A 24,851-nucleotide genomic window follows, 5' to 3' on the forward strand; every position below is an offset into this window, starting at 1 on the left:
TTATATTAATGCCTAAGTTTTCTCCATTGGCACTATTTACCAGCGCTTATCACAGGCAGTGTGGTCCGCGAGGCCGAGCGGCCTTGTAGCTTTGCTTCCAGACCATGACCTCGAGACCGGACAATACCGAGAGCTTACAAGGCCAAGGAAGCTCGAAACCACCAATCTGATAGGCCTCGAGGTGCCTCGAGGCCGCCAAACTCGAGTATATCTTTGAATATAATACAGACCCAGGTTGGTATCGCACTAAGTTTAGGTATCGACTCACTATTATCACCCAAAGTTCCTGTATTGGCGGTCTTGAGATGCCTCGAGACACCTCAAAGCCACTCCCCCGAAACCTCGAGACCAGGAATTAAAGGCCAATGTTAAGCAAAGCCGAGCGGCCTCATTACTACTCTCCATTCTCGCCTCGAGCAGCCTCATGGGCCACACTAATCACAGGCAATACTTGCAGAAAACAAGAAATAAGGTTGCTAAAGTACATGCAGTTATCATAAAGCCGAACATGTATTTAAATAATCGTCTCTTAGTCCAGTTGATCCGCCGTATTGGTAATTTCCATGATCCAGCTACCTTGATTTACTCCAGAATTCGAACAGTCACAGCTAGTCTATCATTTAAACCTTCATCAGTATAAAGGTTTTTATTCTATAGATCTAAACTTCTATTTATAACCCAAAAGGACACCAGAGAGTCAACTTACTAGAAGGAGAAACCGATCCATGGCCGAGTCCGAACACAGATATCCACCCATTTTCCTTTTTCCTCGTTACATGTAGCCTGTAGGTACACCCGGTCTTTGTTCTTGCTAGCTTCTTCCTATCGATATCAAGCATTCACTTACACACGATCTTGATATCGATTATTACTTCTAGATTTTTCTTATAGAATAGAGAGCACACGAATTGATCGGGAAGAATCCCGATGGAGCCAAACGATCCCCTGATCAGTTTTTTCTTTCTTTTTTCCCTCTCTCGTTATTGCTCTGATGTGGGCTCAACGCACTGTTGGCTATGTGCAGTGATAAAATTACGCGATACTAATATGTGATGGATAGTAATAATGATGCATATATGGATAGCTCGGGTTCCATGGCATCCGGCCGAGAGATCGAATCCGGCCATCTATACAAACAAGGAGGTAATTCCACATACTCAATGACCCATGTGGAGACAACAAGCTTTCGATCGACACCATGCTCCTTTGATACATGTACCTACAATACAACTGCAACTGTAACTCGATACGGATACCTTAGTACATGCAGACATGCTCTAGTCCATGCGGTCATTCGAGTTTGCGTCTGTATGTGGGCACATACAATTGATCTCCGGATACTGCCAATTCAATCCCTCTTACTCTGTACTCTGCATCTTCCTTCTATCGTGATCAACATGATATCTATTCGGCGAGAGAGCTCAGGGCTCCAAATTAATCACAAGGCGCCTCTCGAGAACGGCGAACAAATCAATCTAGGTTAGTAGCTTTACGAGACGGGCCAGCTAGTTATTTAAACACATAAGCTTGCTCGCGATCAGTTTGCCCAGGAGCGCAAGCACAAGGAACTAGATTGTGACATGTAACCTGTGATGATCCACCGTTCACAAATGAGAAAAAGTCTCTAATACTCGAGCCTCAAGCTTATAAACTAGCTATCATATTGAAATAACCCCCGACCAAACAAAATAGACACATATAGGTCTTTTAACTAACGAGTGACAAAACATGACCCACGAAGAAACGCCGAGCAGCTTGGCTCGCAAGTAAGTTAGTCGCACCTGTGGGAATTGTTAGGTATATCGAGACTTCAACGTCCAGATAAGCTTATTCGATAACCGACTCATCCGAACCGCGGCTTGATTGATTTCCGATTAGTGAACACAGAGACAAGATGATCATTGCCGGACCTCCGCTAGCTTGACCCCCACCGTCCATGTCCGATGTCTCACACCGCATCATGAATGATCAGGATAGAACGGCAACAACCACCGCGCAGTATGCCATTCTTTATCTGTACTGCAGCCCCGCGTGATATTTGATGAAGCGAAGTGCGGATAACACAAGATCTGAGACAGGAGCAGGCTTCTGCATAATTATAGTGGCATTCACACGCTCGAAGCCCTGGATTTCGACGCAGGAGTGAATATAGACTATTGTTTCTGAGTACAGGATGTACCGGTGTAGTAAAATAGTGAAGGGAAGTGAACTCCGGACCCACGTTATCCGATACCGAAGTTGTTTCCGTTGATGTTGTGCCGTGATAACCGTGAGAGGTCAATGACAACCCTACAGCTGTGGGGTTGAGGTGGGTTGGGAGTTGTAGAGCATTTACTCTCTTCGTTTTCGGAGAATTAAAGCGGTGCGTTCTAGAAGGGTTGTATGTTATTCTCTGTGGCCCGTGAGTACCGTGTTACGGCCGATAGATAGTAGGGATTGATGATAGGGATTGCTTGAGTACGTTCCGCTCATATTGTGAAGTACCTGTTTTGATTTTACGGCCCGTCCTGCCAGGTAAAAATTATGGAAAAGGTCTAAAATGACACTTTTTGGTACACTTGATGTAGAGCAATTATAACCCATAATACAAATTAACACACTTCTACGATCCAAAATGACACAGTTCAAAACTTTAGGCCCTTTAGAAGAACCTGTTGACGAACTATTACTATAAAATTCGGAACTAAAGGACCTTTTTAGAAGGACCGGTTGCTAACCTAAAGCCCGAAGTTTTGAACTGTCATTTTGGATCGTAGAAGTGTGTCAATTTGCATTATGTGTTATAATTGCTCTACATCAAGTGTACCGAAAAGTGTGTCATTTTAGACCCCTTCCGCAAAAATCATCTCTGCTTGTCAAACAGACATCGCCGAGGTTGTACCCGCATTTTCACATCAGGTCAACTACATGTACATACATATCAGAAGACACCAAGAAACAGATCTAGATTCTGAATAGAAACATACCAAGAGCCCCTTGCAGATGACCAGAACTCGATGATTTGGTAGAGTATTCCTTATGCAATGCATATTAGAGATCTACTCTAGACTAGTAGCTATGCACCTGCATTCAACAAAGTCGATCTCGCCCTTCAACCCAGTTTACTTTTTTAAAGTCTTGACCACGTTTCCACGGATCAGCAACCCAGATTGAGGCTCTCAACACGTCGAGCAAGACAGCGTGAACAGGAGGCCCGTGTTCACACCGCATAAATTAACCCAAACCAACCAGCGGAGGGAAAATGTGGGGAAGTTCTACCCCTGCAGGGTAGCATGATGCCAAGACAATACACTGATGACGCTGATTGCGTGGCGCACCCCACACAAACTCTCCGATCAATTTTCGGAGGGCTCGGGCTTCAAGTATTTTCTTTATGTCCGGCCGAAACGGATAGTTCGGCTTGAGGTTAGCGATAGGTTGAGGGAAATCATGAAACCCGATTTTATTTCTAGAATTTCCTAGAGATGCAATCTATTTCCATAGTGATATCATCTCATTAATTCTGTAGGACAGGCAAGTCCCGTTTATCCGGAATCTGGATTGATTGTACAGAGGACTTGGGAGCTTTTAGAGATGAACTTACATGAGTACATAAACTGCCGCGGGAAGTGGGCCATGAATTGTTTAGTGAAACAATAGAGCGTCAATCTACTAGTAGTTGGAGCTCTTGAGTTCGGTGTAGCATAATCAATTCAGGAAAATAGCACTAGGATAGTACTAATAGTACTACATGTAGTATGCGGTTCACAATTCACTATAGTACATGTAGCCAACTAGAATACTTGAGAATACGTCCTATACAAGGATATCTCATAGACAGCTACTACATGTATTTGTATATGGATTACATAGACCGGGTGTACCTGTGGTGAGCATGACCTGTGCCGAGCATCTTATCTGATCACTAGGAATTTACGGCCAAATTAACTCTACATAAATGTATGTAGATTAGATAAGATTGTCGGCACAGGTACATGCTCCCCACAGGCACACCCGGTCTAGGACATGTCCTGCTGGATAAATTTCGAAATTGGTAGGCATCCAACCTGTCAAAATCCCAAAAGAGAAGGGGGCCTCGGCATTCTAACTTCAACTAATCAATAGTAACCCCCCCCCCCCCCCCCCAATGAGCAGAAAAGCCCTCTTCCTGGATCACAGGACTAATATACCTATTGCGCATATGAGACCTGTTTAGGAAAGCACAAAGTCCTCAACCCCAGATCCACAAGTTACGTGACAACAATCTGAAAAAGAAATAACGGCAATAGTGTGCCGAGAGAGGGGGAAAAAAGAACAGGCTAGCCAGGTGTGAGCTTGTTTCGTACCAGAAATGATAGATTCTACCCAGCCGCCGATCCTCCACCGGCCGGGATCCGCTTGGGAACTGATTACCGGATGGACCGTGCCTCGGAATTAGGTCATGGCAGCTAGAGTAAGTCAAAGTAAATTCAAAACCTAGTGGTCATTTTGTTTTTGATCACTGATATATCGATGCCCGAGTCTATGGGCAACTCGGCATTGCCAGCGGGAGTAAGAGATATAAAGACTGCGGTGTTGCCCCAAGGTGAGGACTACTTCAATATCATCATTCACATCAAACATCACTCACAACAACTCTTCATTCGCCTTATTCCACAATATTCATACCAGAATACCATTCGAATTAACCAAATATCATTTATAACCACTCAAAACAGCCTACTACCAATCATAACCTACCATTTACGTATACCTCAATTCAACATCAGTATAAAAGTGATCACCATGGCCCCATCTCGCATTGAAAACTCCGCCGAATCAAAGGACGCTCCGATCGCTTTCACTCTGGACCAGCTCCTTCGTGAGAAGGCCGCCGCAAACCCTAACCAGCAATATCTGTCGTACCCCCGTTCTGGACTCGACTATGTCCACTACACTCTTTCGGATATCGATAGCTTTGCTTACAGGGCCGCAAAGAAATATTCAAAATCTACACCAGCACGTTCAAAATCGTCTCAGCCAACCCGTGTTGTAGCTCTTCTTGGTGCCTCTAATCTGAACTACCTCGTATCAGTATACGCACTGTCAAAGCTTGGATTGACCATCCTGTTCATGTCAACGAGAATTTCGGATGCTGCATACAAGCACCTTTTGCAGAAGACGAACTGTTCTGATATTATTATTCAGCCTGCCTTCGAGAAGACAATGAACCGTGTCAGAGATGATTACCCACTCCCGTTGAACGTCATCAAGATGGTGGATAGCTCAATCTACAACCCTTCGGGGGCGCAGAATATCCCCGCTGAGAATACTGGTTTCGACCACGGTTTCGACCATTCTTTGGAGACTGAAAAGCCGCTATGGATCATCCACTCCAGTGGGTCCACCGGTCTTCCAAAGCCAGTGGCTTCTACCCACAGGGCTGCGCTCAGCACCGCCAGACTTCTTTCTGCCACTACCTTAAATGCGTTTATCACACTACCATTGTTTCACACATATGGTGTTATTTCCGTTACTGGAGCTCTTTCTGCTGGCAAAACAATCGCAATGTTCAATGCCGATCTCCCAGTCACTGGACCTGCCATTGTAGAGAGCATGACTACTCTAAATACGGAGCTCTTCTATGCTGTTCCGTACGCTTTGAAGTTGCTTGCAGAGACTGATGGTGGTGTTGAGGCGATGGCTAAATGTCAGAGAGTTGTATTTGGTGGAGCTAGTTGTCCTGATGATCTCGGTGATAACTTGGTTTCCAGGGGTGTGAATCTTGTCAGCTACTACGGATCGTGAGTTTCCCCCCTAAATCTATTCATACTTGAGAGAGTTCATAGAACTAATCATTCAACTTCTAGTACTGAAAACGGTATCGGCCTATCATCCCTCCGCGAAGAAGGCGATAACGAATGGAACTACCTCCGCCCTCTCCCATCCTTCAACAAATACTCTCAGTGGGAGCATGTTACTTCCAATATCTACGAACTTGTCATCAAAGGCGGCTGGCCATCACAATCACTCACCAACCGTCCCGACGGCTCCTACGAGACTCACGACTTATTCATGCAGCACCCCACCGACTCCAACAAGTGGAAATACTATGGGCGTCTTGATGATACCATCGTTCTCTCTAACGGTGAGAAGACCAACCCGGTCACTCTTGAGCTCTTTGTAAGAGAAAACCCATACATCAAGGAGGGTCTTGCATTCGGCGCCCAGAGGCCCCACTTGGGAATGCTGTTGGTGCCAAGTGAGAAGGCTGCAGGTTTGAGCCGCGATGAGCTTGTTGAGAGGGTCTGGGAGTCTGTGGAGGCCGGTAACGAGAACATGCCCGGGTATGCGAAGATCTCGAAGGAGATGATCGGTTTCCTCCCGCCTGATGTTGAGTACCCAAGAACCGATAAGGGTACCGCTATCAGAGCTGCATACTATGCAAAATATGCCGATGAGATCGATGCTTTGTACGATGCTTTTGAGAACCATGCCGCACAGGACGGTCTTGAGCTTTCAGAGGAGGAGACTAAGCAGTTCATCAAGAAAGAGCTGGTCAGAATTCTTATGCTCGATGATGCTTCGAAGCTCCAGGATGATGTCGATTTCTTCTCTCTTGGACTTGACTCTTTGGGTGCTATGCAGATTCAGGGAAAGATCGTTCGTGAGCTGAAGACTGGTGGGAAAATCGGTCAGAATGTTGTCTTTGAGCAACCAACTCTTAAGAAATTAGCAGGGTACCTTCACCGCCTTAGGACTGGTGAGAAGGAGCAGGTCGATTCTCAGAGTGAGTTGTTACAGCAATTGATTGAGAAGTACTCGGACCTCCCTCAACATGTTCCTGGAAACTCCAAGCCGGATGGTGACTACATCGTAAGTTACTTTCATAGACTATCACTCGTTTTTATTTCAATGCTAAAAAAAAGTTTGACAGATTGTTACCGGCGCTACTGGGTCTCTCGGTGCCCATATTGTCGCTCAGCTTGTAGCTAAAGACACTGTCCGCAAGGTCTACTGCCTCGTCCGTGCCAGCTCCCTTGAGAAGGCCAGTGAGCGTACGATCCAGTCCCTCAAGGATCGTCACATCTACAACACCCTCACCGCCTCTCGGCTGTCTAAGATTGCCGCGTTCCCCTCGGACTTCAGCCAGAAGACTCTTGGTCTCTCCTCTGAGATCTACGAGGAGCTGCTTGACAATGTCAACATCGTGATCCATTCCGCCTGGTCCGTCAACTTCAATATGGATGTGACCTCATTCGAAGCTCAGCATATTGGTGGTTCCCACAACCTCATGACGCTCTGCCTAAGCTCCCGCCGCGCCGCTCCCGCAACTTTCAACTTCTGTTCCTCTATATCTTCTGTCCTCAACACTGACTCCAAGACCATCGCCGAGGCTGAGCCCACTACATTCGAGAATGCAATGCCCATGGGTTATGCCCGCTCTAAGCTCGTCACAGAAAAGGTCTGCGCCATTGCTGCCCGCAACACGACCCTACCAGCTCGTGTCCTCCGTATTGGACAGGTCGTTGGTGACACCATCCACGGCTGCTGGAACGCCACCGAGGCTATCCCACTCACCATCCAGTCAGCACTCACAATCGGATGTCTTCCCCGCCCCGTCACCGATGAGATTGTCTCATGGCTTCCAGTCGATATCGTGGCCAGCACCATCATCGACCTCTCGTACCTTTCTGCTGATGATGTTGCACGAGATGCCTTCTTTAATGTATCCCACCCTGGTCTTACATCGTGGAACAATGACTTCCTTCCTGGTCTCCGCGCCGCCGGGTTGAAGTTTGAGGAGGTGACACCGACAGAATGGCTCAAGAGGCTCAGCGAGTCGAACCAGGACCCTGCAGTCAACCCGCCAGTCAAGTTGTTGGAGTTTTTTGGCGCCAAGTATGGACAGGATACGGTTGAGAGTGTGCCATACTCTCTCACGGATAAGAGTCAGAAGTACAGCACCAGCTTGGGTCAGTGCAAGAAGGTTGACGAGGCGTTGATCGGAAGATTTTTGAAGTTCTGGCAGGAGCAGTGCTGGTAGAGAGTTGATTTATTTAGTAGATGAAAATTAGGATGTGATGGGGGAGGGGATAGGTGTTTGGAATTGCGGGATATTTGGGTTTTTTTTTTTCTTTTATAGACTTTGTAGTTACTAGATTTCCTCGCGTTGTTTATGTGTTGTGATTTAATGATTTTTTCATGTTATTAGCTAGTTTGAACAGTGTGAGAATGGTTTGAAATAGAACTTAATTTTCCTGAATTGGTCTTGTGGGTTTAGTCATATAATATCACTCGGTCATAGTTTAAGTTCTGAATTAATAGAATTTTTTGTTTTTGTTTAATTCATGAATTAATAGAGTCATTAGTTAATTACAAGATGTCATTTATTAAATCAATCCATGCACGCTGAAACCGACAGATTTCTTACCATGTTCCTCGAGAAAAGCAGCTAAGTTGATTTTTAGTGATATGTAACTCCAAATTCATAGTTCTTTTCAATTAAGCTTCCAATATACCAAGCTCAGCCGTTTCATTAACAAGACCCCCTCACTCTCAAGCCCTTGAAGAGGTTCCCCGCTATATATATAGGCTATGATTGTGAGCGAGGTTATATATCACACCAGCTGTGGGTTAAAGATACATGACTACATTATTTCTCTAGAGAGGCAGATATCAGTCCTCCATGCGGGCAACGAAGAATAATATGGGGGTAAGAGGGAACCCCAAATATGCATACCTATGGCACTATAATAATGTCATCCGGCCCTGGGTCCCCATTTGATTGATTGATTGATTCAATGGGTACATGTAGCTTTCTAGCTATGGTACGCTAACCCCTACATAGTACTATCTCGTTCCCAGGCCTTTGTTGCCTGCTGCGAGTATTGGTATATCTGCCCGAAAATAAGCTCCAAGAGCGATATTTAGGGAACGAATATACAGGCGTTATTCGCTTACCATAAGGTGGGAGGCCTGGAATCTGGGATGATAATATTCCTTTAAATGCAGACTCCTTGGCCAAGCGATAATACAGCTACTAAAGCGTATATTCAGTCTAGTCCTTAATTTCCTCTACCTATTAATTATACGAAGCCTACGTTTTATCATTCCCACCTAGAGTAGGTACATAGCTCAATGGAAACACCTATATACCAATGCTATCTCTTCTCATCCATCTTGCCGTCGACATACCCTCACCAGGGCAAAGACGGCGATCAGAAAACGCCACAAAACACTTATGGTTTAGCGAAAGACCATTGAAAGAACTGGGTGCCTCCCAAGACCTGGGGAAACCCCTTCCAAGACCTGGGGAAATAAGCCCAGACCTAATTAACCGAGGCAAGCGCACAGACTCTGGGGAAGCCTTTTTAATCTTCTCTGTGGGGTTGATCGGCCGCAGGGGATAAAGAGAAAGAAAAAAATGCCCATCCATGGCTACTTCCTCTAGCTACATACGATGTGAGTGACTTTGTCGAAAATAATCTCTCACGGTCTGCGTGCCTTGGCTTGGCCCTGCGTGTTGAGATTAACGACCTACTCTACTCTTGTCTAGGTCTCTCCCTAGGCCGAACGGAGATCTTTACGTAGGACCACTCATCAAGGATTGTGGAGGTGAATCTATGGCCAGACGGTGCCTAGAACTTGTTTTTCACTCAGAATCAGTGCCACCGAAGTCATTGTCCAAAGACCCTTCCTGCAGTGCATATGAGGACACACTCCATTTCAATTTCCTGGCCGCCACTTTGGGTATTCCGATACTTTATATCCAGACCCATCGATGAGTTTAATTTGTTGATGGAAGGAAGATTGAGTTTTGTTTCCTTGGCTGGTATGAACATGGGCATAGCCCTCAAACAAGTTATCGATAGGGTATACGTACGATGGTGCTCACGGTATAGCAAAAATCTCTCTCACAATCAATTCTGCATACTTCTGCAAACTGGCATCGCGAATGGAATCTATACCCTAATGAGTCCTAGTTACTTGCCACCAATAGAGCAGTGCACCACCTCCTGAGAATTGGACGCCGCAATTATGTTGACGAGTGATGGGTTGTGAAAATAATGTGAAAGTCTAGTACAACGCATAAAGTTGGAGATTGAGTCAATGATTAAGATCCTAAATAATTCATAACCATAATTCCTCGCCAAGTAGCTAATCATAAAGAGCTGGGAATGAAGGTTATTATTACTAGCTAAAGTCCCAGGAAAGTAACTTCTACGCAGTATTAAATGTTGACCTACATCTCATACCACTCCAAGCATCCGCCCTCTGCCACAACCAAATTGTCACCTACAAACTTCAATGCCCTGATATTACCCTCAGTACCCTTTAGGCCCAACTCCCCCATATCCTCACCAGATATAGCCGAGAATATTCTCGCCCCATCTACATCTCCGGCATCTGCCACAATCCCCTTGTCCATAGACACATCGAACCCCATTCCCTCCACCGTCCGTTTATTTCCATAAACCTTGACCGGTGTGGTTCTCTCCGCAAAGCCTTTACTGGGGCTTGGGGGGTGCGGGTATCTCAAATCATACAGTGCACACCCCATCAGTCCCTTCACCATCATTGATACGTCGTTCAATGCGCGTATGTGGGTGATCGGGGTGTTATGGCTCACAACCATAGTCCCTCCAACCCCCTCCCTCTGGCGTATCCGGATATCAAAAAGGCGCATCGCACCATCCCGAGATCCACACACAAAACCAAACGGCTCGTTTGGGAGGAATTCAACTGCAAAAACGTCGCTGTTGGTGGCGAACTGGTGGCTCTCGCGGTCATGTGGGGGCCCACGGATGCAAATGACTCCCACATTAGTACCTACTGCCATGTCTCCGTTGTGAGGAGAGGATGTAGAGGTCCACATGGAGCGTGTAGGGCGCGAGAATGTGAGGTATTGGCCTGTCGAATGTGAGTAAACTCTACAGAAGAGAGAGAAGCGTGGACATATATACCAGATGTAAATGAACTTTCACTGCCTGAATCTGGTAGGCTAGTGCGATATATCGCTGGACTTGATGTACCGCCTAGGCAGGTTGCCCTAAAACAAATCAAGAATACGTCAGTCAGATATATGACATTTCATTCTTTGAAGTTGGGTGCACATACATCAACATTCTTTGCTTGGATATACAGACCGATGTAATCTACACACCATCACCATTAGCAACCTTTATTCATACTCCCAACTAAAATATCGAGCTTCCATACCTCGGAAGTGAAATGGTGCACGCTCTGCACTCTCGCCCTATCACACCTCATAACACCATCCTCTCTCGTCGCTGGTGCAGACCTACACATCCACACAATCAGCACCACGCCACTCTCCTCAACCCCTCCCAGGACCAAGGAGAACATACACAATATGCCCCGCGACCGTTCCAATGACGACAGCCCTCTCTCTCCCAACCTCGGCATCCTCACACGCAAACGCCATGATCTCGCCGCCCACCGAGGCCGCATCCCAGAGCCTATTCTTCTTCAACCCCAATGCATAGACGCGTCTTCCAGCCTCCTCGAGCTCAAACGGCGTAACGGCGCCGAGCTCGCGCTGTAGCGTGCAACGCAGGAAGGGGCTGTAGCTTAGTGGGCATTTACGGCGTAGCTTGAGGCGGCGGAGGTTGGTTTGGTTTTGCTCCTCAATACGCTAGGAGATGGATTGATGGGTTAGTTAACGAACAATACAACACTGATATGGTAGATAGATATGGCTGAAGGGCGCTTTGTACCTGGGCTTCTTCTTGTTGCTTCTGTACGCTGGATGGGCTGTAGAATGATGCCGTTGGAGCCGCATGGTTGGGAAGAAGACGGAAATAACGTCCTTTGACGGCATCTATAGGAGCGTTAGGACCCACGGAGATCACTCAAAGATGATACGCAGTTAAGTGAAAGACTGTACCGTAGTAAAACCCCGGAATTTCTGCGGGTGCACTCATGGTTAAGATTGTTAAGCTCACTGATCATGTTGTTTGGTTGCAGTTGGGGAATGTGAAAGAGGCGAAGATGGACTGTTCAGAAACTTGAGTTTCTTTGAACAAAGCATTAAAACGTCACAACTCAAGATGATTCACAAGGGTCCGCAAAAAAGGTAGTTGACAACATAATTGAATTGTCGTAAGAAAGAAAACATGAAAATCATACAAACATTTTTTCGTCCAACAAGAATAACATTGAACTGTCTAACATTAAGACACATCCGAGAGGAGGGTAATAACAAAAAAACCCGACCCACTCACTCCCCGGAGTGCAATTTACAAACTAATGTATCCAAAACCCCAGCGCCCTGTGGCCTGCCTACCAAACGAAAAAGATATCATTCTATAGTACATCGCCATAACCCCGTATTAACTATAATTCTAATTTATGAGCTCTTCTCGTGCTGTGTAGAGACACGCTGGAGAGAAACGACGAAATCCTCAAGAGATCGCTTCTTAGCGTCCTTCTTGGGGGTCTTTCCGTGCATGAGGTTGTCGAATGAGACAGAGTCCTGGAGAAGGTCTGTGATAGAGAGTTAGTCACAATGATCAAACGTAGTGAGGTAAAGTGATTAAACTTACAGTAGACTCCACCCATGACACAGAAGATACCGAAAGAATAGATCCAAATACGGACGACAGCAACGATGGAAGTCTGCTCGTTACCCTCGAACCAACCGAAAATAGTGAAAAGGGTGGCAATGATATCGACGACCAAGATGGCGCCAGACAACTGCCATGAGGGGATGGAGCTCCAGAAGGGTCCGTTGGCACGGGTGATGAAAATGAGCCAGTTCTCAGTGAGGGAGATCTCCAAGAACAAGATCTCGTCACGGTTACCGAAGTTCTGGGCAATACCACCATCGGCGCTTCCGTGGGCAAGCATGGTGGTGAGGGCAATCCAGGTACCGATAGCAAGAACAATTCCGAGAAGGATAGACATTCCCCAAAGACGGGGGAGGTTCCACTTGACGGGAGTCTTGGAGAAGGGAGCGTTGTCGTAGGCGATAGCAAGGGTAGCAATATCAGCGAAAATGGCAATGAAGACGACAAGGTTCAAGTTGAGAGACTCGTTGAGAATGGCGATCCAGAGACCCAAGAAGATTTCCAAGTGAAGAGACAAGGCAATACGGTAGACAACGTAGGCGTACATGCGGTGGAAAATCTGGCGGGAAGTCTTGAGGGCGTCAATGATGGCAGAGAGACCAGGAGCCAAGAAGACGATATCGGCAGCAGAACGGGCAGCATCGGAAGCACCTTCGACGGCAATACCGGTATCGGCCTTCTTGAGCGAGGGGGCATCGTTAACGCCGTCACCAGTCATAGCAACAAGGTAACCACGCTGTTGGAGGATCTCGACGACGTTGTACTTGTGTTGGGGGAAGACCTCAGCGAAACCATCGGCAGCCTCGACGAAATCGTAGACCTCAGAACCGGGCATGTCACCACCGCCAGAAAGGCCAAGACGTTCAGCGTTGTAGATGTTGGTACCGAGACCGAGCTGGCGAGAAGTTTCACGGGCAATACCGACGGCGTCACCAGTCAACATCTTAATCGAGAGACCGAGAGTCTTGGCTTCGTGGACAGTCTTAGCGGTATCGTGACGAGGGGGGTCAGAGCAAGGCATAATTCCGAGAATCTCCCAGTGACCTTCACCACGCTTGCGGGCAACACCAAGGGAACGGAAACCACGGGTAGCGAATTCGGCAACCTTGTTCTTGTAGTCGTTGGCAATTTCCTCAGGAATGGGGTGGTCTTCCTCGACAGTGCGGAGAACGAAGAGAGGGGCACCCTTAACACAGACAATGCGCTCACCCTGGGGAGACTCGACAACAGCGGTAACCTTCTTTGAGACGGGGTCGAAGGGGTGGAACTCAAGGACTCTGTAGCGGGAGAGGACGTTTTTGGCACGGGGGTAGAAACGGAGAGACTTCAAGAAAGCCTTGTCAATGGCGTCCAAACCCTTCTTCTTACGGGAAGCGGCCAAACAAGCGGTAAGCATGAGATCATCGGCCTCAACACCCTCAACAGTGTAGGGCTCAGCAAGAGAGAGCTTGTTCTTGGTGAGAGTACCGGTCTTGTCAGAGCAAAGAATCTCGACACCAGCAAGGGACTCAATGGCGGAAAGCTTCTGGACAATGGCCTGCTTCTTGGCAAGGTAGGCGGCACCGACAGCCATGGTGGTGGTAACGACAGCGGGAAGACCGACGGGGACACCAATGATGGTAATAGCGAGGGTGAATTCCAAAATGTGAACGATTCCGTTGGAGCGGTAGAACGATGAAACCCAGACGACAAGGAGAGTGAAGATAACAAGAACCAAGAGAACAGTACCGATACCGTTAAGAACCTCAGTGAAATGACCAGATCCGGCAGAAGCAGCAGAGACAAGGGCAGCAGCGCGACCGACGAAAGTGTTGTCACCAGTGGCAGTAACGACCATGAAGGCCTCACCACGCTTGATAGCGGAAGACGCGTAACATTGGTCACCCTTGTGCTTGTCGACAGCGAGAGATTCACCAGTGATGGCAGATTGATCAACTTGGAGGAACGCGTCATCGGTGACAATGCGACCATCAGCGGGGATAATGGTACCCTAAATTGTTATAATTAGTATGCGTGAAATAATGATGATGTAGTGCGGGCGTTGTAACTAACCTCCTCAACCTGGAGAATATCACCGGGGACGACCTGAGGAGCCTCAATCTCGAAGAGACGACCATCACGGAGAACAACAGCCTTAAGAGCGAGAGTCTTTTTCAACTCCTCGACGATAGAACCAGCCTGGAATTCCTGAACGAAGCCAACACAAGCGTTGAGCAAAAGAAGAGCACAGATAACTCCAAAGTCGACCCAATCCTCAAGACCAGCAGCAAGAATAGCAGCAGCCTATGTAATAGTGATGTCAGTAATCGTGAAAAAAAATTATCAAAGCGTAGAAGTAATCTTCTAAGCGAGAAAAAGATAAGGAAGATACTAACCTCCATAACGAACTGAATGGGACCAACGAAGTACATCAAAAACTTGAGGATGAGATTCTCCTTCTCCTCCTTCATCTGGTTGAGACCGTACTTCTTGCGGCGCGCGTCAACCTCAGCAGAGGTAAGACCGGTGCGGGTGTCAGTCTGAAGCAGGTCCTCGGGAACGGGGCGAGCGCTGGAGCCGGGAACGGCGTCGTTGTCATCTTCGATCTCTTCATGTCCGTCCTGGGATTCGAGGTCATCGATCAATTGATCAATGTCCTCGTCCTCCTCATCGTCGAGAGGAGTTCCCTCAGGGTTCTTCTCGTCAATGGCATCATGCTTCTCAGACCCAATGCCACTTGAAGGGATGTGAGTTCCAATATGAGGCGCATCGCCTGCAGAGGAAGAGTATTGGGGGTTGGTCGACGGGTTCGACATTTTTGTGATGCTTGAAGTTGTTGTAGCAGCACTCGATGGCGAATGTACGAATTGTTGAAGGGGGGGGTGGGAGTGGAAGAGAGGTGGGAGGTGGGAAGTGGTTGAGCTTTATAAGTTGATTTCGGAGCAAGTAGCGAATAGCGTAATACGTTGGATTTGAGTACCAAATGCGGGCAGAATCGACCTAGCGCGAGGAAGCGACACAAAAGATAAATTTGTGTTTTAGGGCTAGGAAGAAGCCTGGAAGGGAATTGTCCGCACACACCGCTGCGCGATTGCCGGGAAAGATTTTGGATGAAATCTTTTAAGGCTGTCCGAATCACAAAGCAACGGTGAAGAAGAGAAGAAAAAAAATCTACTTGGGCGGGCGAAGAGGCCGAACTATATACCACACTTTCTCACGAGTACGCCCGCGGGTCTGGGGCAAGCAGAAACACTTTTACGGAGTAGCGTGAGGGAGTTTGGGGGGGGGATGTAGGGACTGGGTAGAGTAGATTTGGGGGGGGCAGATTGATGGTGGAGGGTGGGACTTTCTTAGTGGGTGGAGGTGCTCACTGCTGCTTCTGCTGCTAGAGCTACCGCTGTTGGCTGGCTGTCTGGCAAGAACGGCTTCCTCTCCTACTGCCTGATGGTCCTTCTACAGTTGCGGTACGGTCTACCTACTGGCTGCTGCTGGCTGGTTACCACATTCGCTCAACTGTAACTGTACCTTACAATATTCCAAGCCTAACCGCACTTACACTGGTCTTGGGGGGAAGGGAGAAGCTTGGATGCCGCATACTACCGTACTTGCTTGCCTCCTGCGAGTGGAGGGATTGTGGATGGATCCTGGGTGGATGCCGCCCGATTGCTTTTTCCCTCCGGGCTTGTCTTGTCGGGAAATAGCCTAGTGGCAAAGCTGGGGGGGATGTTGAGTGAGAGGAACCCAAGTAGGGTACGAGTGAGTGGGGTGTCCACTACCCTTTCACACATGCAGACAGGGAATCAACAACCGGGGGAAGAAGGTAGAGGCAGCAACTTTCCCACCAGACCCAGGCAGTACAGGTCCTGCCCTTTTGCGCGATACCCCCCGTCAACGTAACCAGACAGACGATTACCCGAAAAAGTAAAAAAAAATTCAACGTGGGAGAGTAGAGCGGAACAGCAGCCAGCAGCAGCAAAAGGCAGAAGGAAAAAAAAAACTTTTGGCCTCCCCCGGAAACAACTGCCATCAGCCACCCAGCCATCCAGCAGTCAGTCTCTCTGGCTTCGGCCGAAGCTGTCCAGCTTCCCTCCTCCCGCTTACGCGCCAGTTAGTTAATCGATCCTTCAACCTAAACGCTTCACTGGAGAAATTCTCCCGTACAACGTTAAAATCCCCAATCAGCGATGAGGGAAATATAATCATAGTAATAATGACCAAAGACAGAAAAAATATTAATGTGCCCCAAATATTAATGACGGCACGCGGTCACAGCTTATCACTCACTTTCCGCACGTAACACAAATAGCCTCATACAATTACCTACATGTACTCTCTAGTCTCTACAATTATTTTTACTCCACGTAGAGATAAGGATTTCGAGATGTATTCTCGTCTCTGTAGCAGCTAGCCCCGGACCGCTCTAGAAACATAATCCAGCCGTGTAGTAACTACGATTTCAACGCTCTTCAATTGGTAACTTTTTCTCCCCAAAAATTTAAAATTAAAGATGAGCAAAAATAAACCAAAAAGAAAAGAAAGGAACAACACAAGTCCTCAATCATCTCACCCCCCCCCCCCCCCCCCCAAAACCCGAACCTAAACCCCAACCTCATCGACATCATCGCCGTCAATAAAAAGGAAACAGCGGCACTCGCTCACTCTGAGCCGCGAACCGCTAGGTACCCAATGCGGATGTGCCTACCAGAACTAGAAATGTACATCTTGTTGTTCCAAACCATTCTGCTTCAAGCCGGGTGACCTACAGAGTTCATAAACCTTTTGAGTTACGTCTCGCTTCACCCCCTATCAAGGGTTCAAATTCCAGTCAGAGTACGGTACCTGCTCTAGAGTACATGCCCAGGTACTGCTGTCAGAATACACGTACCCCGGCCGTGTTTCCTAAATCCCCAATCTCCAAACAAAGTAGCCCGCGAGCTTCATTTGTTTCACAACTTATGAATTGACCGACAAAGATGGGAAGCGTGAGATGAGACGAGATGAAGCACCAGCTAGTTGGCGATAATGGATTGAACCCGGTATCCCAACCCTGGACCACCCCCTCGCTCCCCCGGAGAGTTTACCCCCTCAAAAAGGCGAAATGTAACGGGGCTCACCGTTCACCGTGCTTTGATTGACGTTCATGGTGGTGGTCCAGCTATTCCCCACCATGTCCATCACGAACCTTAGCAGATCGCGCAATGGCAAAGATTCGCACCGGTGAAATTGCCGTTGATTATCTGTCTGGGCCCTTTTTCTTACTTCTTTTTTCTTGTTCCCCACGACGTTTTCATTGGCTCAACCCTATCTAGATACACCCTTTCTATTCTCTGGGCGCGGCGACGACGGCTTGGGAAGAAAAGTTGCAAAAGGGAAAAAAAAAGGAGGAAAGAGGAAGAAAAAAAAAACCTCGAAATCGGTTCGCCTCCCGACCCTTGAACCGGTTTTCTCCATCTAATCTTGGTCTGTTTGGCCCATCGCTCGCGGTTCGCGAAGATGACGCCTACTATGTAGTCTACGATACCCTACCTCCCCCTCCAACCTCCCCGCGATGATTATTGCGTACCAAGACATTGACACGATCCTTCATGCACAATCGATCGTCCATTATGTTGGATAGGGCCTGTGTAGTACTTGAATGATGATGATGTAGTTAAGTAGGGGCCACAAGTTATTTCTCCGGGTATGTAGGCATCGTAGGTTATGTATTCTACATCCAGGGCGGCCGGGGGGCGGCGGCCATACCTAGTGGGCTGGATTCAACACTGGTTGGGTAGGTTTTTCGGAGGGGGCAAGTTGGCTCGTGAGATATCTACCTACTATCTTGACCAGCTTGCCCTTGGCCATGGTGTTGTAGCCTTGGCCATGGTGTTGTAGACGAGATGAGATCTAATCCGTCTAGCTAGTAGAAATTTTCCGAACGAGCGAGAGCACCTAGGAAAAGAAAGAAAGAGAAAAAAGGGAGGGCCACCACTAAAAAAAAAATTATATGGGAGCTGGTTGGCTGGTTCGTCCGAAGCATTCCGGTCGGAGTGTGGGGAAGAAAGAAAAAAAACTAGATACACTGCTACTCTACGCAGGCACAACCGTACTTCTTCTTTGACTTGCTGCATGGAAGGGGTAATAGAAACCTGTCTATCCCATCTAGAAGCACTTCTGTCGGGCCACCCCCTTCACCCCCCCTCGTGAGGCCGATATTCTGATCTACACAAACGTAACGTTCCCGGTGTCGCTACCTCTGAGACTACCTTCCAAGAGATCCAAGACGGAGCTCTTGAAGATTTGGGAATGCAGAGACGTTTCTGTCTCTGGTTACGAGCGAAACATACGCGCGCACCGCCAAAGCGTTTAATTGATGATATCCCTATTCCTATCATCAATTACTCCATTGTAATAATTCAGTGTCGTTGTTGTCGGGGGTCAGCCTGTCATCATCATCATTATCGATATCATTATTGATTGGTGTCTTATCACCACATGTAGTAATGTAGGTCTTTGACCGCACGAGTGAGAGCCGCGGTATATTATTATTATTATTTTATTGAAGGGTAGAGTTCTTTTTTTCTCTTTTAAGTTGAGCATGAGGCATTATGGATGGAGTTTGAATACATGCGCGATATTTTGATACAGCATTTCTGTTCACCCCTCCACTCTCCGCTCCCCACATTTGTCGGTCAGCAGGGTAAGCCTTACTCTTCTACCCAGCTCGTCTATAGAGATTTCCAGATATGAGGAAATGCTTTGTGGGTGTCCGTGTTGTGCTTGACCTTGATTGTTCGCACCCCCAACCCAATTCAATCCAATCGCCGTGTTATCCGCTCGTGAGAACTTCGAGGGATTTTTTAGTTTTGTCGCCCTCCTACCTCCTCGTCCTCGTCCACTTTGTTAATTCCCACCCTGTCTTGCCGTGCCGACTGAATGCCGAGGCATAGGAATTTGGGTATGGGGGGGAATTGAAAGTAAGTAATTCGAGACCCTGGGTTGGGCTGTTGACTTGTCCACTCGGCAGGATCGGCACAAAATTCAATCAGATTTGACCGCCCGCCGCCAGCTGCTAACTGCTGCCTCGTTACCAGCCACCCACCGACCGACCAACGACGACCAACGAGGCAGACAGAGAGACAGGAAGGTAAGCAGGCACTCATGACAGATTAGATTACACCCTGCGTCAACTAGGTAGAGTAACGTACTTGGTAAGAGTGCATGTAAGTTTCTGCGTGTGTTCCCTCGGGAAGACCCTGGTTAGCTGTGGAGATGGGCCACCTCGGGCTGCAGCAGCCAGTTATTTACGAGAGGGATTCACAAAAGGGCGATAAGCGATAGAGCACAGGCATGCAGGCAGACAGGCTAGGGACAAATCCAAAGTCACGCGTGGTCATGGTGGTGGTAATGGCGGTAGTTGTATTGGTGATGGAGGCTCTCAGCGGCATATTGGCTTACTCTTACTCTCACCACATGCTGCTCGCCTGTGGTAGCGGTGTTTCTTTGCCTTCCGCGAAACCTTCAATTGATCCTACCCTACCTCAAAAGCCTCGAAGGCGAGGCCGAGAGAGTTCATGATGATTTGTGATCAAGCTTCTGTTCCGCGAATCACAATTGGCCCTACTGGCATAGTGTACGAACAGCTATTCCACAGTCTAAAGGATCTACTACCGGTCATGTACCTATTCCAGGTTACCTGTCTACAGTGCTACATTGAGTGAGCAGGTACATGTAGGTACTGTACCTACCTACGTAGCTACATACTCTTCTACCTTCCTTCCTTCCACCTTCCTTCCCTCCTAGATCCTTCCTTCCTCACTTCGACCTTTCTCCAGATGATGTCGCGCTGGCCATTCACAACTTAATCCGCCTCGGGGAGCTTTCCCCGACAATCCCGGGGTGATGGGGATGCGACTTCTAAGTTCTCACCAAGTACCAGCGAAACTTCGACATTAGTTCTGGTTATTTCCCAGTGGCCATGGATCTATCCCGTATTGGGCCTACTTCACGATTGACAGCTGGCTCTTCGCCAACCACGAGGGCAGGCAGAAGGCAATTGCAGCCAAGCTAATGTAGGTACCTTTTTTACATGTTCTTCATTTATATGCAGTTAGGCCCTTTGGTCGTTTACTCTACTCTAAAGCACACTCTCCCTCTACCCACATCCCCCACTATCACTAGCAACTCTCCACACAAATAGCTCTTATGATTTGTACCTACATTAGCGGGGGGGACGAGGGGGGGCCGGGATGTGAAATTTAGCGGTCCAATTCACTCAGGGCCGGGGGCTAGCTAGCCAGCACCTCCAGCGAGTAGCGGTGTGGGAAAACCATGCCAGCCAGCCAGGCCAGATCTTTCGGGTTCCGAAACGAACAAGCTTGCTCCGCGAGAAATGATCCGCGACCTCCGATTTCTATCTAGAGAGTAGAAATCTACGGGGGGAGGAAGGCTAGAGGAAAAAGGTACACATGTGGCACATGCCACACACTTTGCTGCACATGTACACAAAAACCCCGGCCGGGCCTGCGTCGGGTTCCGATGGAGGGATGAGACCGGATTTGTTTTCCTTTGCCTCTGCCTTTTGGACCCTTTCATTTCAATTGTTGTGTAAATAGGAATAGACACTCTTTTCTTACTCTGGGTTTCTGCACACAAGCTCGCGATCGTACTACTGTAGAGTTTTGTACTATACGTAATTACTATGTAGGTAGAATTAAGAATACCTTACTCCGGGGAGAGGTGTACCGCCCAAAATAATAAAACTGTGTAACAGAGCGCTGTCATGGTTTTTTTCCTGTTATCGTATCATTTCTCATCTCGTGAAGTCATCGCGGATTCTTCCTTTTTCTTTTTGCACGATGCGCAGAATCGAATTAATGAGAGCGCTAACGGCACCGCACTGGATGGCTGGCTGGCTAACGCCACTGCAAATCAAACAGTTGCAGTAGAGGTAGAGAAAGAGTAATTACGGCTTCGTGCAGTGCAGTAAATAATATGCGGCGTTGCAATTGCAGTTGATTCATTCGCCCGCTCGCTCTGGCGCTCTGGCGCTCACGGCGCTCGCTCAACGTCGCGCCCGCGCGGCCGGATTAACTATGTATTGACCGATACATACTCCTTCTGTCTCTGTCTCTCTCTGCTCTGCTCTCCGTACCTACATGAACCAGCCGTAGGTACATACAGTACTCAATGTCTAATATGTAGTTCCAGGGTATCTCTCTAGCTAGCTCTGCAGGGTCCGCTGGCTGACCATTTTTCCGGTGGATCATCAGATATCACCCGGAATTAATCTCGCCGCCACCGCAAGATACTCCGAGCAGATGGATGTAGGTACGTCCAACTAAGGTACGGTACGGCTCTGGTAGAGTAGATAAGGTAGAGTACTTGTACTTAGGCATCATGTATGTAGAGTATGCATATATACTCATCCATAAGGTACCGTACCGTAGGTACATGTCCCTACATACCACCGCCCACCTCCGTAATCCAATGCTGGGCGGTACATCATGCAAGATTCCATCAACTGACAGGCGAAATCACCACACTTTACGGATCTAGATTTCGAACCCTTCCCTCCCTCCCTCCCTCCCTCCCTCCCCTCGTTGTTGGGTGGTGGCCATGGTGGGGTGGTGGGCGCGCTGCGATTGCAACGGGTGCTACTGCCTGGCGATGTGTGGTGGTGGAGGTGGAGTGGTGGTGCAAGTAAAACCTTCTTTTTTCTTCCCCAGGCTTTTTTTTCGTTTCGGTGGTTTTTCTAGAATATTTTACCCCCGACTGCCTACTGCAGTGCTATGTAAGGGTGAAGGAGTGGAGGGGGGAATTTTGGTTTTGGCCCCGCGTGGCCGGCGCTGCTTTAGTTACAGGTAGCGTTTTTGTTTGCATTTGCCTTTACCTTTGCCCGTTGCCTTTGCCCTTAGGCTCGAATTCGTATCTGGCGACTGGGCGGCCCCGGGTGCGGTGCAGTGCAATTGACGGTACGGGTACGGTGGAGAAAACCAGAGTTACAGTTGCGCCAGTTGGTTCGTTTCGTTAGCTAGAAAGTAAATCATCGCCAAAACCATTTTTTTTTCTCTCCACAAAAAAAATAAAAAAAAAATGAAAGTGAAAATTCAATGTTGACATTTCTACATGTGGATTTTTTTCTTTTCTGAATCCCCCACCACCACCATGATTATTATTTTTACCATTACCACTATTTTACCACCACCACCACCACCACCTACAGACTCCGATCCACAAGTTAACCACAGGTCTCAGTGTTGTCGTCGGAAAAATTTTGCCTCCCCCGGCCGCGCCGGGTCGGTGCGGCATTTTACGCGGATTTGCTTTTATCCTTTTTTTTTTTTTCGCGTTCACGATAGATATGGGGTAGGGTAGGTAGATTGATGGATGATAGATCACCCACACCACCCGCACGCGCCACCACCACCACCACGGTATGAGACGAGCGGAAAAACTTTACATGTAGATACTCTGGGAGTCTACTACAGATGTAGATGTGGATGCAGAAGGGTAATTAAACGGTACCGTTAAGATACAGACAATGAGATCGCCAATATTTCAATTCTCCCAGGCGCGGGTACGGGTGATATGTACGTACCTCTACCAGTGTGCGGTGGGAGATCGAGAGAGAAAAGGCAATTATGAATTGCGTGGATACAGGCGGGGTTTTCCCGGTTTACGTGAATTAAAAGTGTACATAGCTGTAGATAGATCTGCTGTGGGATGTATCGATGGATGTATCGAGTACTTTCAACGTCTATCAACATCACGCCTCGTGTAGAGAGAGGTACAACAGACATGAGAGACAGAAGAGGTACAGCTTTAGAAACCCCCGCAATACTCCCTCGTACTTCCCCTCAATCACTCCACCACTCAGCTTCCCCTCCACTCGTAACCATAACCTATCCTAACCCCCGCACATGGGGTACATCACAGCTATTTAGAATACAGTTGTGTCAGCAGAAACCCTCATAGTGGGTAGCTAACCCAGCCAACCAACCAGTCAACCAACACCAATTGCAACACCAAATCCCATTCACAAACAAACCGCGCCTGTGTGATAGTGGGGAGCGCAGCGCAGGTACTTTCACCTTCCTCCGGATCCTTCCTTCTATGTAGGTACCTACATACAGCAGTACCGACATCTCACCCGGAACAACCTCCCCACCGCCACCCCCAGAGCAGAACAGAACAGAGGGAAGGAAGAACCTCGACGAGTGGCAAGGTAACTTTTTACCGCCGCCCCTCGCGAAGCGCACAGGGCTCGCACTCTCTCTCGTGAGTGAGCGAGCGACGTCATGTCACTGCCTACAAGGTTCCGATTTGCCTATCGTGTTCTTGTTCGTCTCCCCGGATAACAGACAGGCCCCAACCCAGCCCAGCCTCCGGAAATTAGGAAAAAGGGAAAAGGGAAAAGGTAGGACGAACCGCACCCACCCCACCGGGTAACTTTCCCCCTCCAACCCTCTCCCCTGGTCGAGACGAAATTCGCACCTGAGGAGGGGGAGGGGGGAAACTCGGCCGGGGAAGTGAGAGCAGGATCAAAGCAGGCAAGTCATGCGCGGCGCGTGGGAGATTTCCTAGATTGAACATTTAATATTTTTAATATTTTATTTTAGTTGTTTATATATGTGTTATTTTATTATATGAATTTTTAACCCGTTTCTATATGTATTTTTTTCTATCGTGTTTTTTCCCATTTCCTTTCCAACAGAATAATTTACATGAAGATATGAGAATGATGAGGTTCATTAATATTTTTTGGAGCCCTCTCCTCGTCGTTTTACATTTAGCAGAAGACAGAAGAAGAAGAAGCGGGCGGGCGAGTTGAGTGCGCGCCGCCCTAGCTTCCCTTACTAAGTTTACTTTACTTTCCCTTTGGGGCCCCGGGGGGAACAAGCATCCCTTCCCCAAACACCTCATCCTCAAAATTACCCACCCCCGGGTAAACTCAAGCTTGTTATGATAGAACGAGAAGTGATAGAACAGAGATAGAGAAGAGAGAAAGATCGGATACATGAGACAGACTCAGAAAAGCGGAAAAATAGAAGACCAAGAACTAAAGACAAAAAAAGTTAAAAGAGAGAGGAAAAGGAAAAGGAGGAAAAGGAAAAGGAGAAAAAGGAAAGAAAAAAAAAGACCACTCGGAAAAATAAGGAACCCCCATAACTCCCCGTCAACGTGAACTAATTATTTTAGCGGTGATATTTGCTCCTCCCCCCTTCCCCGAATTTAACCCCACAAGCAGGAACAACTATCACCTCCACCTCCCCACCTCACTACGCCTAAAACTAAGACTAAACACCTTTTTTTATCCCAGACCAATAAAACATTAACCCG

General features: G+C 47.8%; 3 protein-coding genes across 3 annotated transcripts; 1 reads left to right on the plus strand and 2 right to left on the minus strand.

The window, feature by feature from the left end:
* Positions 1–4,764: 4,764 nt before the first annotated feature.
* H6S33_011220 (uncharacterized protein) lies at positions 4,765–8,005 on the plus strand (the record flags this gene model as incomplete). The annotated part of the gene is made up of 3 exons (XM_044843105.1): positions 4,765–5,762; positions 5,829–6,834; positions 6,896–8,005. 3 exons carry the CDS (start codon positions 4,765–4,767, stop codon positions 8,003–8,005), a joined length of 3,114 nt encoding a protein of 1,037 aa, XP_044695988.1.
* Positions 8,006–10,204: 2,199 nt separating this feature from the next.
* On the minus strand, positions 10,205–11,906 carry H6S33_011221 (uncharacterized protein; the record flags this gene model as incomplete). Its single annotated transcript, XM_044843106.1, has 7 exons — positions 10,205–10,872; positions 10,926–11,011; positions 11,080–11,117; positions 11,182–11,263; positions 11,331–11,617; positions 11,700–11,803; positions 11,870–11,906. 7 exons carry the CDS (start codon positions 11,904–11,906, stop codon positions 10,205–10,207), a joined length of 1,302 nt encoding a protein of 433 aa, XP_044695989.1.
* Positions 11,907–12,331: 425 nt separating this feature from the next.
* Positions 12,332–15,346, minus strand: H6S33_011222 (uncharacterized protein; the record flags this gene model as incomplete). The annotated part of the gene is made up of 4 exons (XM_044843108.1): positions 12,332–12,468; positions 12,528–14,541; positions 14,604–14,834; positions 14,927–15,346. The coding sequence occupies 4 exons, from the start codon at positions 15,344–15,346 to the stop codon at positions 12,332–12,334; spliced, it is 2,802 nt and encodes a 933-aa protein (XP_044695990.1).
* Positions 15,347–24,851: the final 9,505 nt, after the last annotated feature.

Source organism: Morchella sextelata (genome assembly GCF_020137385.1).
Source record: "Morchella sextelata strain SCLS chromosome Unknown scls_6, whole genome shotgun sequence".
NCBI classification, from domain to species: Eukaryota; Fungi; Ascomycota; class Pezizomycetes; order Pezizales; family Morchellaceae; genus Morchella; species Morchella sextelata.